This window comes from Oncorhynchus nerka, linkage group LG22 (assembly GCF_034236695.1).
Source record: "Oncorhynchus nerka isolate Pitt River linkage group LG22, Oner_Uvic_2.0, whole genome shotgun sequence".
Lineage (NCBI taxonomy): Eukaryota > Metazoa > Chordata > Actinopteri > Salmoniformes > Salmonidae > Oncorhynchus > Oncorhynchus nerka.
The window spans coordinates 83,599,913-83,612,669 of NC_088417.1; the positions used below are offsets into that span (position 1 = coordinate 83,599,913).

Consider the following 12,757-nt stretch of genomic DNA (forward strand, 5'->3'; position numbering starts at 1 on the left):
TATACCACATTTAGCAAAACAAATCATGATTATTTGTCTCTCTGAAATGAAACAATCAATTGATTTTAAACAAATAATGTCATTGAACAACCCCATGCCATAATTAGATACTGAAGAAACACACCAATCTCTTTCATAATTTCTTTAAACAATAAAGTAAATTAACCAATATTTATGAAAATGGATATATAGCGTTTTGGAACAAAACTATTTAAATAGTTTGTTTTTTAAGGTGGTGAATGTCAGCTATTCACTGTGACATTATTATTACATCAAAGTACATTTGTTTATGTGGCTAAGGAGTATCTTTTCCCCCAAAACATTATACTTCAATTTAAACAGGTATGAATTATGAGTTTCTAGTTGTAAAATAACAAAATGATTCAAGTGTAGTTTAAGCTAAGCTATGAGATATAAGAAAGCATACCATACCACCATAAAAGTAAATCCTCTTTTTCTTTTTTTTCTCATTGCATCTCTATCACAGGGTTCTCATAGCTGGACTTAGCGCCCAAAAACAAACACTAACTTGGCCATACCTTCAAAGTGTCCTCAGGGGTCTATAGATAATGGGACATGCTGGACCTACCACACACAGGACCACAACTTCTGCGATGCAGCAAGGTGCCTCTGGAAAGAAAACAGGCGAGACCCAGGCATCAACAGGCCTCTGTTTAAATAAGCAGGTGCTGCAGATCTGAATGTGGCCTCCTCAACATCTGTTTGCCAGGACTCCAGCAACCATTTACATACACAAATTATGTGGAAATACAAACATTCACATTTAAACTCAAACAAAGGCTATTTTGGATATTAAAACGCAATCTATTATTCTGACAGGTGAGGGTTAAGAATGGGGGTCAGTAAAAAGCTTTACAAAAAATATTGGCTTTTTAATCGAGTCAAGCATTGAACATTATAATTTGGATGCTCATGGTTTTGAGAGACAACAGCAATACAACAGCAAAATTGACAATCCAACATACCTACCCACCTAGTTCCTAAGTAATGTAATCATCTGAATTGTTAAGACATACCTTTGACCAGTGTTTTTTGTATCATGGTCATGCATACCACTTACCATATATTTCCTCTGTTTAATAATGGGAAAGAGAGAACATCTATATTGATCCCTCACGTGTCTGATTGGGGGAAAAAAGTATGAACTGTTGCTTTTGGCATCATCCTAGCCCAGCCATAAACCACTGTTAGTGTTGTTTCTCCTTTCTCTTTTGGTGGCAACAGGGAATTTATGTGGCAATGGATCCTTCTTACGGGCCTGCCCATCTGCCCAGAGCAGCCTCTATTGGCAGCAATTCCCAAACGTTGCAGATTGCTAATGTGGCATTGAACAATAAAGGAATGAAATGCTATTCCTTCTATAATTGCTCCAACCCATCATAGTCAGTAGTGACATTTTTAAACTTTCTCTTCACATTTTTGCCATGTTTGTTACTTTTCTCCCCCCATCCCCTCACCGCAACAAAACTACTCCAAAGCCAAATAAACTGGCCAATAATAGACAGGTGAGTTAATCAAACATCTACCACCACATAACAATCCTCATTGGTCTGACTTTGTGAGCCAAAAAAATAATTGAAGGAGACACTCATCAAAAGATTTGCAAACCAAACATGAAACTTTTTGGTGCTTTGAAGGGAAAAGCAATAGTGCTCTGGGGTTGTATATCTGGGCGGCTGGGCCGGTCCCGGGCCTCCTGTAGGTCAGGCTGTTTTCGTTCTACACACAGGGCACCGCTGAACGCCCCCCGCACTAGCCAGTCTGACGTAAGCTCACTGTGTTGTTTATTTTTGCTGCGTCGTGTGCGGCAGCCAAAACTACTCTCTCATCCAACATGATTTGGTCTTCTACTTTTAATGTTCTGGGGATGGATTTTCTCTTTAGCTATTCCCTTCCAGAGTTTCTTGCCCTCTGTCCATATAGAATTGAGTGTTTGTTTGAGGTTGAACACATATTTGCAAATCTATAATTCATATGAAATACGAGTACAAATGTCAACACAGAGTAAAATAATGATGCTTGCATGCTTTAGGGATGACATGATACAAATGTTACATGATTTTCATTGCCTCTTCAACACATTATCAAAAGGTAGACTGGATGTGTGAATTAATTTATTAGCCATTCCATAAATTGTAGTCACTGTACATTTTCAGGTACTCCAAACTGAGGCTAACACAGTGACCATTCAAAATAACTACAGTAGCAGGGATGCTAAGTCTTATAACTACAGTAGCAGGCATGCTGAGTCTTATAAGGAAAGTCTAAAATGACCTATTGAAATGTGCTTCTACATGAGTTCCAGTACCTCTGATTCAACAACTACTTTACAGCTCTTTCCTCTCTGGTTCTCCCAGGCAGCAGCAGCCAGAAGTAGCAGGCCAGGGGTCAGGGGTCAGGGTTTGTCATCATCCTCTACTTTGCCTAATTACAGGAAGAGAGAGAGAGCGTAGATTAGCCTGATGCTGCTGCAGCATTTTCCTGCATCGTCCTGGTGGGAGCGGCTCAAACTCCTGTTATGGAATTGTTTAATATTTAATACATCGATTAACATTAAAAACTAAGGCCGAACTGTTTCAACAATTACATTATTATTTAATATCTCTCCATAGAGCGATGATGGGTAGTCTAATGAAAGCAGGATCTCTATTTCAACCTTGAAGGGGTTGGGCAAAGTGCCAGTAATGAAGATGTATTAAACCTTAATGTAGCTTAATGTAGCAGGTGTCATATATATAATGTCCAGAAGCTCTTTCGAAAGCATTATATTCATCGCTACTACCTTAAAAGCCACTAAATCGTCTGGGCTATGTTGGTCTGGCTATCATTCTCCTCCTATTAATCGATAGAAAAATTGTTAACACACCTTAACTGGGATCCATTAGAGTGTCCCTGGGTAATAAATGTACCCATGGTGCTCAGAAGGGGGCCAACTGCCTGCTGTACTCAGGTTAATGGCCAAAGTTGAGGAAAGTGACCACTAAATCTGCAAGGACACCAGATTCACACTGGCTGCTGAGCTTCTATCACTGGCAAATGACGATGCCTAAGAGCTCAGTACTAATCAACTGTTTCTGAGGGAGTGGAGATGAGGGAGAGGGAGGGAGGCCATGTAAACTGCTCTGTGAGGGAGAAAAAAATACTTTTGAGAGAGAGATCATATGAGGCAGACCCTTGATACAAGGGTCACTTATCGCTGTCAACGGCCTGGCAGTTAGAGAATTGCTTTGATGTATTGTATCTGGAGAATGACCTTAGACCTCTCAGAGAGAAACTTACAAACTGTTACTCACAAAATGTACTTATCAAAGTTCATCAGTACTCTGGAGAGTGACCTCAGACCTCTCAGAGAGAAAATTACAAACTGTTACTCACAAAGTTCATCATCATCTTATATATTTCCCACTCTGTCAAACAGTCATATAGATCTAGTGATCAGTGGGCTTCTGTGGAAAGAGATACAATCTGGAATAATTTTTACCCTCCATAACCAAGGCCAAAGTAAGCCGTGAAAAGTTCCATATACATTTTATCCGGGCCATTTTCCTTGGTGTTTCCTTGCAAGATGGCGCCCACAGAGATGGTCGCCTCGCTTCACATCCGTAGGAAGCTATGTAGTATTTATTTTTATTGTTATGTATTATTTCTTACATTGTTTGCCCAGAAAATCTTAAGTGTTATTACATATAGCCGGGAAGAACTACTGGATATAAGAGCGACGTCAAGTTACCAACATTACGACCAGGAATACGACTTTCCCTTTGTTCGGATCTCCACCCTGGACATTGGTTCTAATCCCAGAGGCCGACCCAAAACAACGTCGTCGCCACAGGAGAGGCAAACGGAGCGGCCTCCTGGTCAGACATGGAAGGCCAGCACACCATCTACCACTTCCGAGCATACTACTCGCCAATGTCCAGTCTCTAGACAACAAGGTGATGAAATTAGGGCACAAGTTGTCTTCCAGATAGACATCAGAGATTGTAACATTCTCTGTTTCACAGAAATATGGCTCACTCGGGATATGTTGTCAGAGTCGATACACCCAATGGGTTTCTTCATGCGTGGCGCCGACAGAATCAAACATCTCTCTGGTAAGAAGAAGGGCGGTGGTGTATGCATCATGATTAACAACTCATGGTGTAATCATAACAACATACAGGAACTCAAGTCCTTTTGTTCACCTGATCTAGAATTTCTTACAATCAAATGCTGGCCGCATTATGTTCCAAGAGAATTCTCTTCGATTATGGTCACAGCCGTGTATATCCCCCCCAAGCAGATACCTCTACGGCCCTGAAAAAACTTCACTGGACTCTATGTAATCTGGAAACCATATACCCCGAGGCCGCATTTATTGTAGCCGGGGATTTTAACAAAGCTAATTTGAGAACAAGATTACCCAAATTCTACCAGCACATTGATTGTTGCACCCGCTCGAGCAAATCATTGGACCACTGCTATTCTAACTTCCGTGATGCATACAAGGCCCTCCCCCGCCCCCCATTCGGCAAATCTGACCATGACTCCATCTTGTTGCTCCTCCTATAGGCAAAAACTAAAACAGGTCGTACTCGTGCTTAGGTCTATCCAACACTAGTCTGACCAATTGGATTATACACTTCAAGATTGCTCCAATCACGTGGACTGGGATATGTTCCGGGTAGCCTCAGACAATAACATTGACGTATACGCTGACTCGGTGAGTGAGTTTATTAGGAAGTACATTGGAGATGTTGTACCCATTGTGATTATTAAAACCTTCCCTAACCAGAAACCGTGGATTGAGGGCAGCATTCACGCAAAACTGAAAGCATTTAATCATGGCAAGGTGACTGGAAACATGACCAAGAACAAACAGCTATTAGCTATTCCCTCCGCAAGGCAATCAAACAAGCAAAGCGTCAGTATAGAGACAAAGTAGAGTCGCAAATTCAACGGCTCAAACACGGGACGTAGCCCCGTCGCGGACATCAATGTCTCGCTCCCAGACAAATTAAACAACTTCTTTGTGTGCTTTGAGGACAATACAGTTCCAACGACATGGCCCGCTACCAAAGACTGTGGGCTCTCCTTCAACATGGCCAACATGAGTAAAACATTTAAACGTGTTAACCCTCGCAAGGCTGCCTGCCCAGACGGCATCCCTAGCCGCGTCCTCGGGGCATGCGCAGACCAGTTGGCTGGTGTGTTTACGGACATATTCAATCAATCCCTATCCCAGTCTGCTGTCCCCACATGCTTCAAGATGGCCACCACTGTTCCTGTTCCCAAGAAAGCTAAGGTAACTGAACAAAATGACTATCAAAGCTCATGAAGAGCTTTGAGAGACTAGTCAAGGATCATATCACCTCCACCCTACCTGCTAGCCTAGACCCACTCCAATTTGCTTACCACCCCAATAGGTCCACAGACGATGCAATTGCCATCACACTGAACACTGCCCTATCCCATCTGGACAAGAGGAATACATATGTAAGAATGCTGTTCATTGACTACAGCTCAGCATTCAACACCATAGTACCCTCCAAACTTATCATTAAGCTTGGGAACCTGGGTCTCGACCCTGCCCTAAGCAACTTGGTCCTGGACTTCCTGACAGGCCGCCCCCAGGTAGTGAAGGTAGGAAACAACATCTCCACCCCGCTGATCCTCAACAGTGTTGCCCCACAAGGGTGCGTTCTTAGCCCTCTCCTGTACTTCCTGTTCACCCATGACTGCATGGCCATGCACGCCTCCAACTCAATCATCAAGTTTGCAGACGACTCTACAGTGGTAGGCTTGATTACCAACAATGACGAAACAGCCTACAGGGAGGAAGTGAGGGCCCTCGGAGTGCGGTGTAAGGAAAATAACCACTCACTCAACGTCACCAAAACACAGGAGATGATCGTGGACAGCAGAGGGAGCACCCCCCTATCCACATCGACGGGACAGTAGTGGAGAAGGTGGAAAGTTTTAAGTTACTCGGCGTACACATCACAAACAAACTGAAATGGTCCACCCACAAAGACAGCGTGGTGAAAAAGGCGCAACAGAGCCTCTTAAACCTCAGGAGGCTGAAGAAATTTGGCTTGTCACCGAAAACCCTCACAAACTTCTACAGATGCACAATCGAGAGCATCCTGTTAGGCTGTACTACCGCCTGGCACGGCAACTGCACCACCCTCAATCGAAAAGCTCTCCAGAGCGTAGTGTAGTCGGCACAACGCATCACCGGGGGCAAACTACCTGCCCTCCAGGACACTTACAGCACCCGATGTCACAAGAAGGCCAAAAAGATCATCAAGGACAACAACCTACCAAGCCACTGCCTGTTCACCCTGTTATCATCCAGAAGGCGAGGTCAGTACAGGTGCATCAAAGCTGGGGCCGAGAGACTGAAAAACAGCTTCTATCTCAAGGCCATCAGACTGTTAAACAGCCATCACTAACATAGAGAGGCTGCTGCCAACATACAGACTCAACTCACTGGCCACTTTAATAAATGGATTTAATAATAGAATCACTAGTCACTTTAAATAATGCCACTTTAATAATGTTTACATATCCTACATTACTCATCTCATATGTACAGTTGAAGTCGGAAGTTTACATACACCTTAGCCAAATACATTTAAACTCCGTTTTTCACAATTCCTGACATTTAATCCCAGTAAGAATTCCCTGTTTTAGGTCAGTTAGGACCACCACTTTATTATAAGAATGTGAAATGTCAGAATAATAGGAGAGAGAATGATTTATTTCAGCTTTAATTTCTTTCATCACATTCCCAGTGGGTCAGAAGTTTACATACACTCAATTCGTATTTGGTAGCATTGCCTTTAAATTGTTTAACTTGGGTCAAACATTTCGGGTAGCCTTCCACAAGCTTCCCACAATAAGTTGGGTGAATGTTGGCCCATTCCTCCTGACAGAGCTGGTGTAACTGAGTCAGGTTTGTAGGCCTTGCTCGCACACGCTTTTTCAGTTCTGCCCACAAATTTTCTATAGGATTGAGGTCAGGGCTTTGTGATGGCCACTCCAATAGCTTGACTTTGTTGTCCTTAAGCCATTTTGCCACAACTTTGGAAGTATGCTTGGGGTCATTGTCCATTTGGAAGACCCATTTGCAACCAAGCTTTAACTTCCTGACTGATGTCTTGAGATGTTGCTTCAATATATCCACATAATTTTCATCCCTTATGATGCCAACTATTTTGTGAATGGCACCAGTCCCTCCTGCAGAAAAGCACCCCCACAACATGATGCTGCCACCACCGTGCTTCACGGTTGAGATGGTGTTATTTGGCTTGCAAGCCTCCCCCTTTTCCCTCCATACATAATGATAGTCATTATGGCCAAACACTTCTATTTTTGTTTCATCAGAACAGAGGACATTTCTCCAAAAAGTACGATCTTTGTTCCCATGTGCAGTTGCAAACCGTAGTCTGGCTTTTTTATGGCGGTTTTGGAGCAGTGGCTTCTTCCTTGCTGAGCGGCCTTTCAGGTTATGTCGATATAGAACTCGTTTTACTGTGGATATAGATACTTTTGTACCTGTTTACTCCAGCATCTTCACAAGGTCCTTTGTTGTTGTTCTGGGATTGATTTGCACTTTTCGCACCAAAGTACGTTCATCTCTAGGAGACAGAACGTGTCTCCTTCCTGAGTGGTATGATGGCTGGGTGGTCCCATGGTGTTTATACTAGCTTACTATTGATTATACAGGTGAACATGGTACCTACAGGCATTTGGAAATTGCTCCCAAGGATGAACCAGACTTGTGGAGGTCTACATTTTTTTTCTGAGGTCTCGGCTGATATCTTTTGATTTTCCCATGATGTCAAGCAGAGGCACTGAGTTTGAAGGTAGGCCTTGAACTACATCCACAGGTATACCTCCAATTGACTCAAATGATGTCAATTAGCCTATCAGAGGCTTCTAAAGCCATGACATCATTTGCTGGAATTTTCCAAGCTGTTTGAAGGCACAGTCAACTTAGTGTATGTACACTTCTGACCCACTGGAATTGTGATACAGTGAATTATAAGTGAAATAATCTGTATGTAAACAATTGTTGGAAAAATTACTTGTGTCATGCACAAAGTAGATGTCCTAACCGACTTGCCAAAACTATAGTTTGTTGGCAAGAAGTTTGTGGAGTGGTCGTAACATGTGTTTTAATGAGTCCAACCTAAGTGTATGTAAACTTCCCGACTTCAACTGTATATACCTTATTTTTTACCATCTTTTGCATCTTGCCAATGCCGCACGGCCATCGTGCATCCATATATTTAAATGTACATATTCTTATTCCATCCCCTTACATTTGTGTGTATAAGGTAGCCGTTGTGAATTTGTTAGATTACTTTTTAGATGTTACTGCACTGTCGGACTAGAAGCACAAACATTTCGCTACAATCACATTAACTTCTGCTAACCATGTGTATGTGACCAATAACATTTTAATTGATTTGAAGTCTGACTCTGTGTAGACCATCCAGCTGTCATGTTGCTGTTATGCAGGTGAGTGAGGACCCAAAAGCGGTTTAACAGAAACAGAGTCTTTTAATGTCAAAACACAGGGAAGACATAGATCCTCTTCAGATGTATCGATTGACAAAATAGACAACCCGCAGAGAGAGCGACAAATAAATCATAAAGTCCTCTGATCTTTACAGGAGAGTCCCCTTCTAGCAGCAGAGGAGAATAGCAGGGTTAGCGGCAACAGACTGCTGGTCTCTCCGGGTAGGCGCGGGTTGTAGAGGACAGAGGTACCTGATCACACGTAGCATCTGATGAAGAGGCAGATTACGACAGGACGGGACAAGGGTGAAGCAAACGAGAATCTGACAAAGACAGAAGCAGAAACAGAGAGAGAAATAGAGACCTAATCAGAGGGAAAAAGGGAACAGGTGGGAGAGGGTAAACGAGGTAGTTAGAGGAGATGAGGAACAGCTGGGGGAAGGAAAGGAAGAGAAGGTAACCTAATACGACCAGCAGGGGGAAACGAAGTGAAGAGAAAGAACAGGAACAAGACATAACATGACAATACATGACAGTTGCCCTGTCCAGTCCCAGTTTACATCCAATACTATAACTTAGCATTATCCCCATAATGCAATTTAGTTAACCTGCAAAGCCAGAGACAAGCCCAGGAATCTCTCTACCGAGGTGTCTTTGCAAAACTCTTATTATTGGGATGAGTCAGCTTCAATGCTTCACGCTGTAAAACAGGCCCAGAGAAGAATATCAATGGCTCTCTTCACTCTCCACACAGAACCGAGGAGACTGGCCAGCCTCTCACTTCCTTCCAGCTGCTGTGAAATGACATCAGTGGAAAAGTGTATGTGACGAGGGTAATTAAGTAACATGGTGCAGCCTAACCTTTTGGGAGGAGGGAGACAACGTCAGAGGTAATTGCATTTACTTAATCTTGAAATGTGGCCCATCATAACTACTAATTCAATTGTACATCCATTCCGCCAACTCTTCGCCAGTAAGTACACATTTAATTGCCTCCATAAAACTTTTAATATGCAGCACACAAAGCAGGGAACAGGACACCACCCACACCACCCGCTGCCCGTCATCACACAGCTGTCCTGTTCCTGGCCTGACGTCGCCACGGTGATCGTGTTCAGCATAGAGTTTTAGGGGGGAGTGTGTGTCTGTGTGACAGCAGGGGGGGTGTTACTAATACATCCTTATTAGATGAGCGTTTAGGGCCCATTTCACGGTTGTAATTCAAAGAAGGGGAGGTTAGATATCGTCCTGGCACAGGAAGAGACGAGAGCTGTAATTTGAGCCTGACAACCTCGGCTATTGTTGTGTCACCATACCTACTGCTCATAAGGAATGTCTTATCTTGTAGCCAGGCGAGAGCTTAGGGTTGCTACACCGAGACACCTCCTGATAAGGGGACACGGACAGAGGGCTGAAAGAGGAGGGGAGAAGAAAAGAGGAGGAGAAGGAGGGTGATAACATCCCCTGTTCAGGCAGGGAGCGTATTCTGACAAGCAGAAAAACATATAAAAAGCAAAACAAAGCCCCTGAGGAAACAGCCTATCAAAACCCAGGGATCATGTACACAATCATATCGCCCCCAAACAAAAGGCTGGTGTCAATTGCATCAGTGTAATGGAGCAGTCTCCCAAATTAAAACCTTGTATCAAACCGCATCTGATGGCAACAACTATTTAGTGGCCATATTTTACTTGCCAGGCCCAATGACAAGCAATAACTGTTTGATTTCATGTATCTGCTCTTGCCAGCTGCAAGGGAAAGGCTCTTAATAGGAGCTGTCGATCAATGTCAGTGTCTGGGCTGAGGGAACAAGAGGCTGACTGTAATGAACATGAAGGGGAGATAACACTAGGCAGGCAGGCACAGAGAGACAGGGTCCTGCTGTCTGCTATTGATCACAACCTTGTTAACTTACACTACAACTCCCCCCCCCCCCTTTGTCATTTTATTTTGTAACACTTATAATTTGTTCCACTTGATGGTTATCAGGGGGCCGCTTTCTCTTGTCATTCTGAGCAACCAGTGTTGTTCCTCTGTTAATTCACCCTCTGAAAAGGAGCATGGTGAAATATAGGGGGAGAGAGAGGAGGGGAACATGAAGACTTGTAAATAATGTGCATTATCTCTGAAACAACGGGTCTGGGCTGACACCACATATCGGTTTATGAGGTATTTTGGTGTTCACAATTGTGTTTGTATGTGTGACTCGTGTTATTCTAATGAAAGTATCTAGGTGTCGGTGATGGAATATATTGGACATCTGTTGATTCAAGATGGCTGGTGTCGATGTTCAGACAGATCTGTTCTTTCTGTTGACTTGCATGTTATTATTATTGCTGCCTTAACATTTGTCTCCCTGTCAGTCAACTCTAAACGTACACTTCTCAACGCCTGTACTAATGATACTAATTAAAACAATTTATCTGAACATGGAAGGGATATGTATGTAGGCTTACAGTATGTGTTTGTTTTGTGGAATCCACTTTTTCTCCATCCATGATGATATTTTCTGAATCCGTTATCCCCAGCCCACTGTAATTTCCTTATTGCTCCCCTTTTGCCTCTTTCACTGTGCAGGTTACGGTAAATGACTGTTAGTCTTCAGAAAACCTATGGATATCCGTTTCCATCAATCAATTAAAAAAACACTTACCTCACACTCAACATGATTTATATCTTGTTAATAGAATTGTCTCACTATATCCCTATATTATTATACCCCAAATTCCATTAGCTCTTTGCTTAATGCTCTTTTTTAAGGGCGATTAGTCTAATATTGGCCAGAGAACAGGGCCTCTTTCTTGGAATGGTGTAGGTCAGGAAGAGGGCTTTGGATGCCGACCCACTCCTCACTAGCCTCCTCATCAGACATACTGTAATGTACTGTAGCCCATCAACAAAGTCACTGGACCTCAAAGGGCCGGTCCACATTTACTAGATGACATTCAATTATATGACCAGCTCAGTGAACAAGTGATTCCACTCCTTCACATGTTGCATCATATGGACTGTGGATAATATGCTGAGGTATACAGAATGTTTATCAGTCAATTGAGATGGTATACAATTGTCTAAATGTAACTATGGAGTAACAAGAAAAATATATATTGATAACTGATCGCTATCAATAGATTGTAGCCGTTGGAAATCTAGCCTACTTCATTTTTCAATATAAACAGCTTTACAACTACATGTCTGGTAGCTCCAGTATTCACCACTACAGGGTCTACTATGAGCACCCTTGGCACAGTTGCATGTAAGATACATTTTCAATATTCATCAGGCTTTGCCCTACAGAATGACCACTGTCCTTTGTCCAATACCCCAGTGGCCCAGAAGCACTGCCTTAAAAGGATGTTAAAAACTACCAGCAAGTGTCATCAAATAATCAATCACCTGCCTCCACCTCGATCTTTCTCATCTATGACTTAAACATGTTGCATAATATTTCAATATATTAGGAGAGAATTAATAGGGACCACAAGGTGGTTGGGCTCCTTTGGTTTTACAGAATGCAGCTCAGTACCAGATGAATTCAGTGCCCTAGCTAATGAGGATCATACTGTATCTCACAACATTGGATACCAAACTGCCCACCAGTCAATAGAAAACAAAAAGGTAACTGTATTCAAGATCATATATTTTACCTTTATTTAACTAGGCAAGTCAGTTAAGAACAAATTCTTATTTACAAACCCAGATGACGCTGGGCCAATTGTGCGCCGCCCTATGGAACTCCCAATCACAGCCAGATGTGACACAGCCTGGATTCAAACCAGGAGCTGTAGTGATGCCTTAGACCACTGCGCCACTAGGGAGCTAAGATACCGTATACATATACAGTGGGGCAAAAAAGTATTCAGTCAGCCACCAATTGTGCAAGTTCTCCCACTTAAAAAGATGAGAGAGGCCTGTAATTTTCATCATAGGTACACTTAAACTATGACAGAAAAAATGAGGAAAAAATCCAGAAAATCACATTGTAGGATTCTTTATGAATTTATTTGCAAATTATGGTGGAAAATAAGTATTTGGTCACCTACAAACAAGCAAGATTTGTGGCTCTCACAGACCTGTAACTTCTTCTTTAAGAGGCTCCTCTGTCCTCCACTCGTTACCTGTATTAATGGCACCTGTTTGAACTTGTTATCAGTATAGAAGACCTCCACAACCTCAAACAGTCACAATTTTTTTTCTCATTTTGTCTGTCATAGTTGAAGTGTACCCA

The 12,757-nt window shown here is 42.6% G+C and overlaps 1 protein-coding gene across 1 annotated transcript in view; it reads right to left on the minus strand.

Annotated features, from left to right (window-relative positions):
* Positions 1 to 2,188: 2,188 nt before the first annotated feature.
* LOC115105877 (glycerol-3-phosphate acyltransferase 3-like) overlaps positions 2,189 to 12,757 on the minus strand; it is a 38,418-nt gene continuing 27,849 nt past the window's right edge. The window contains exon 13 of the mRNA XM_029628337.2: positions 2,189 to 2,445. Coding sequence (XP_029484197.1) covers positions 2,430 to 2,445 — 16 coding nt within the window. The 3' untranslated portion in view covers positions 2,189 to 2,429. The remainder of the gene's footprint in view (positions 2,446 to 12,757) is intronic.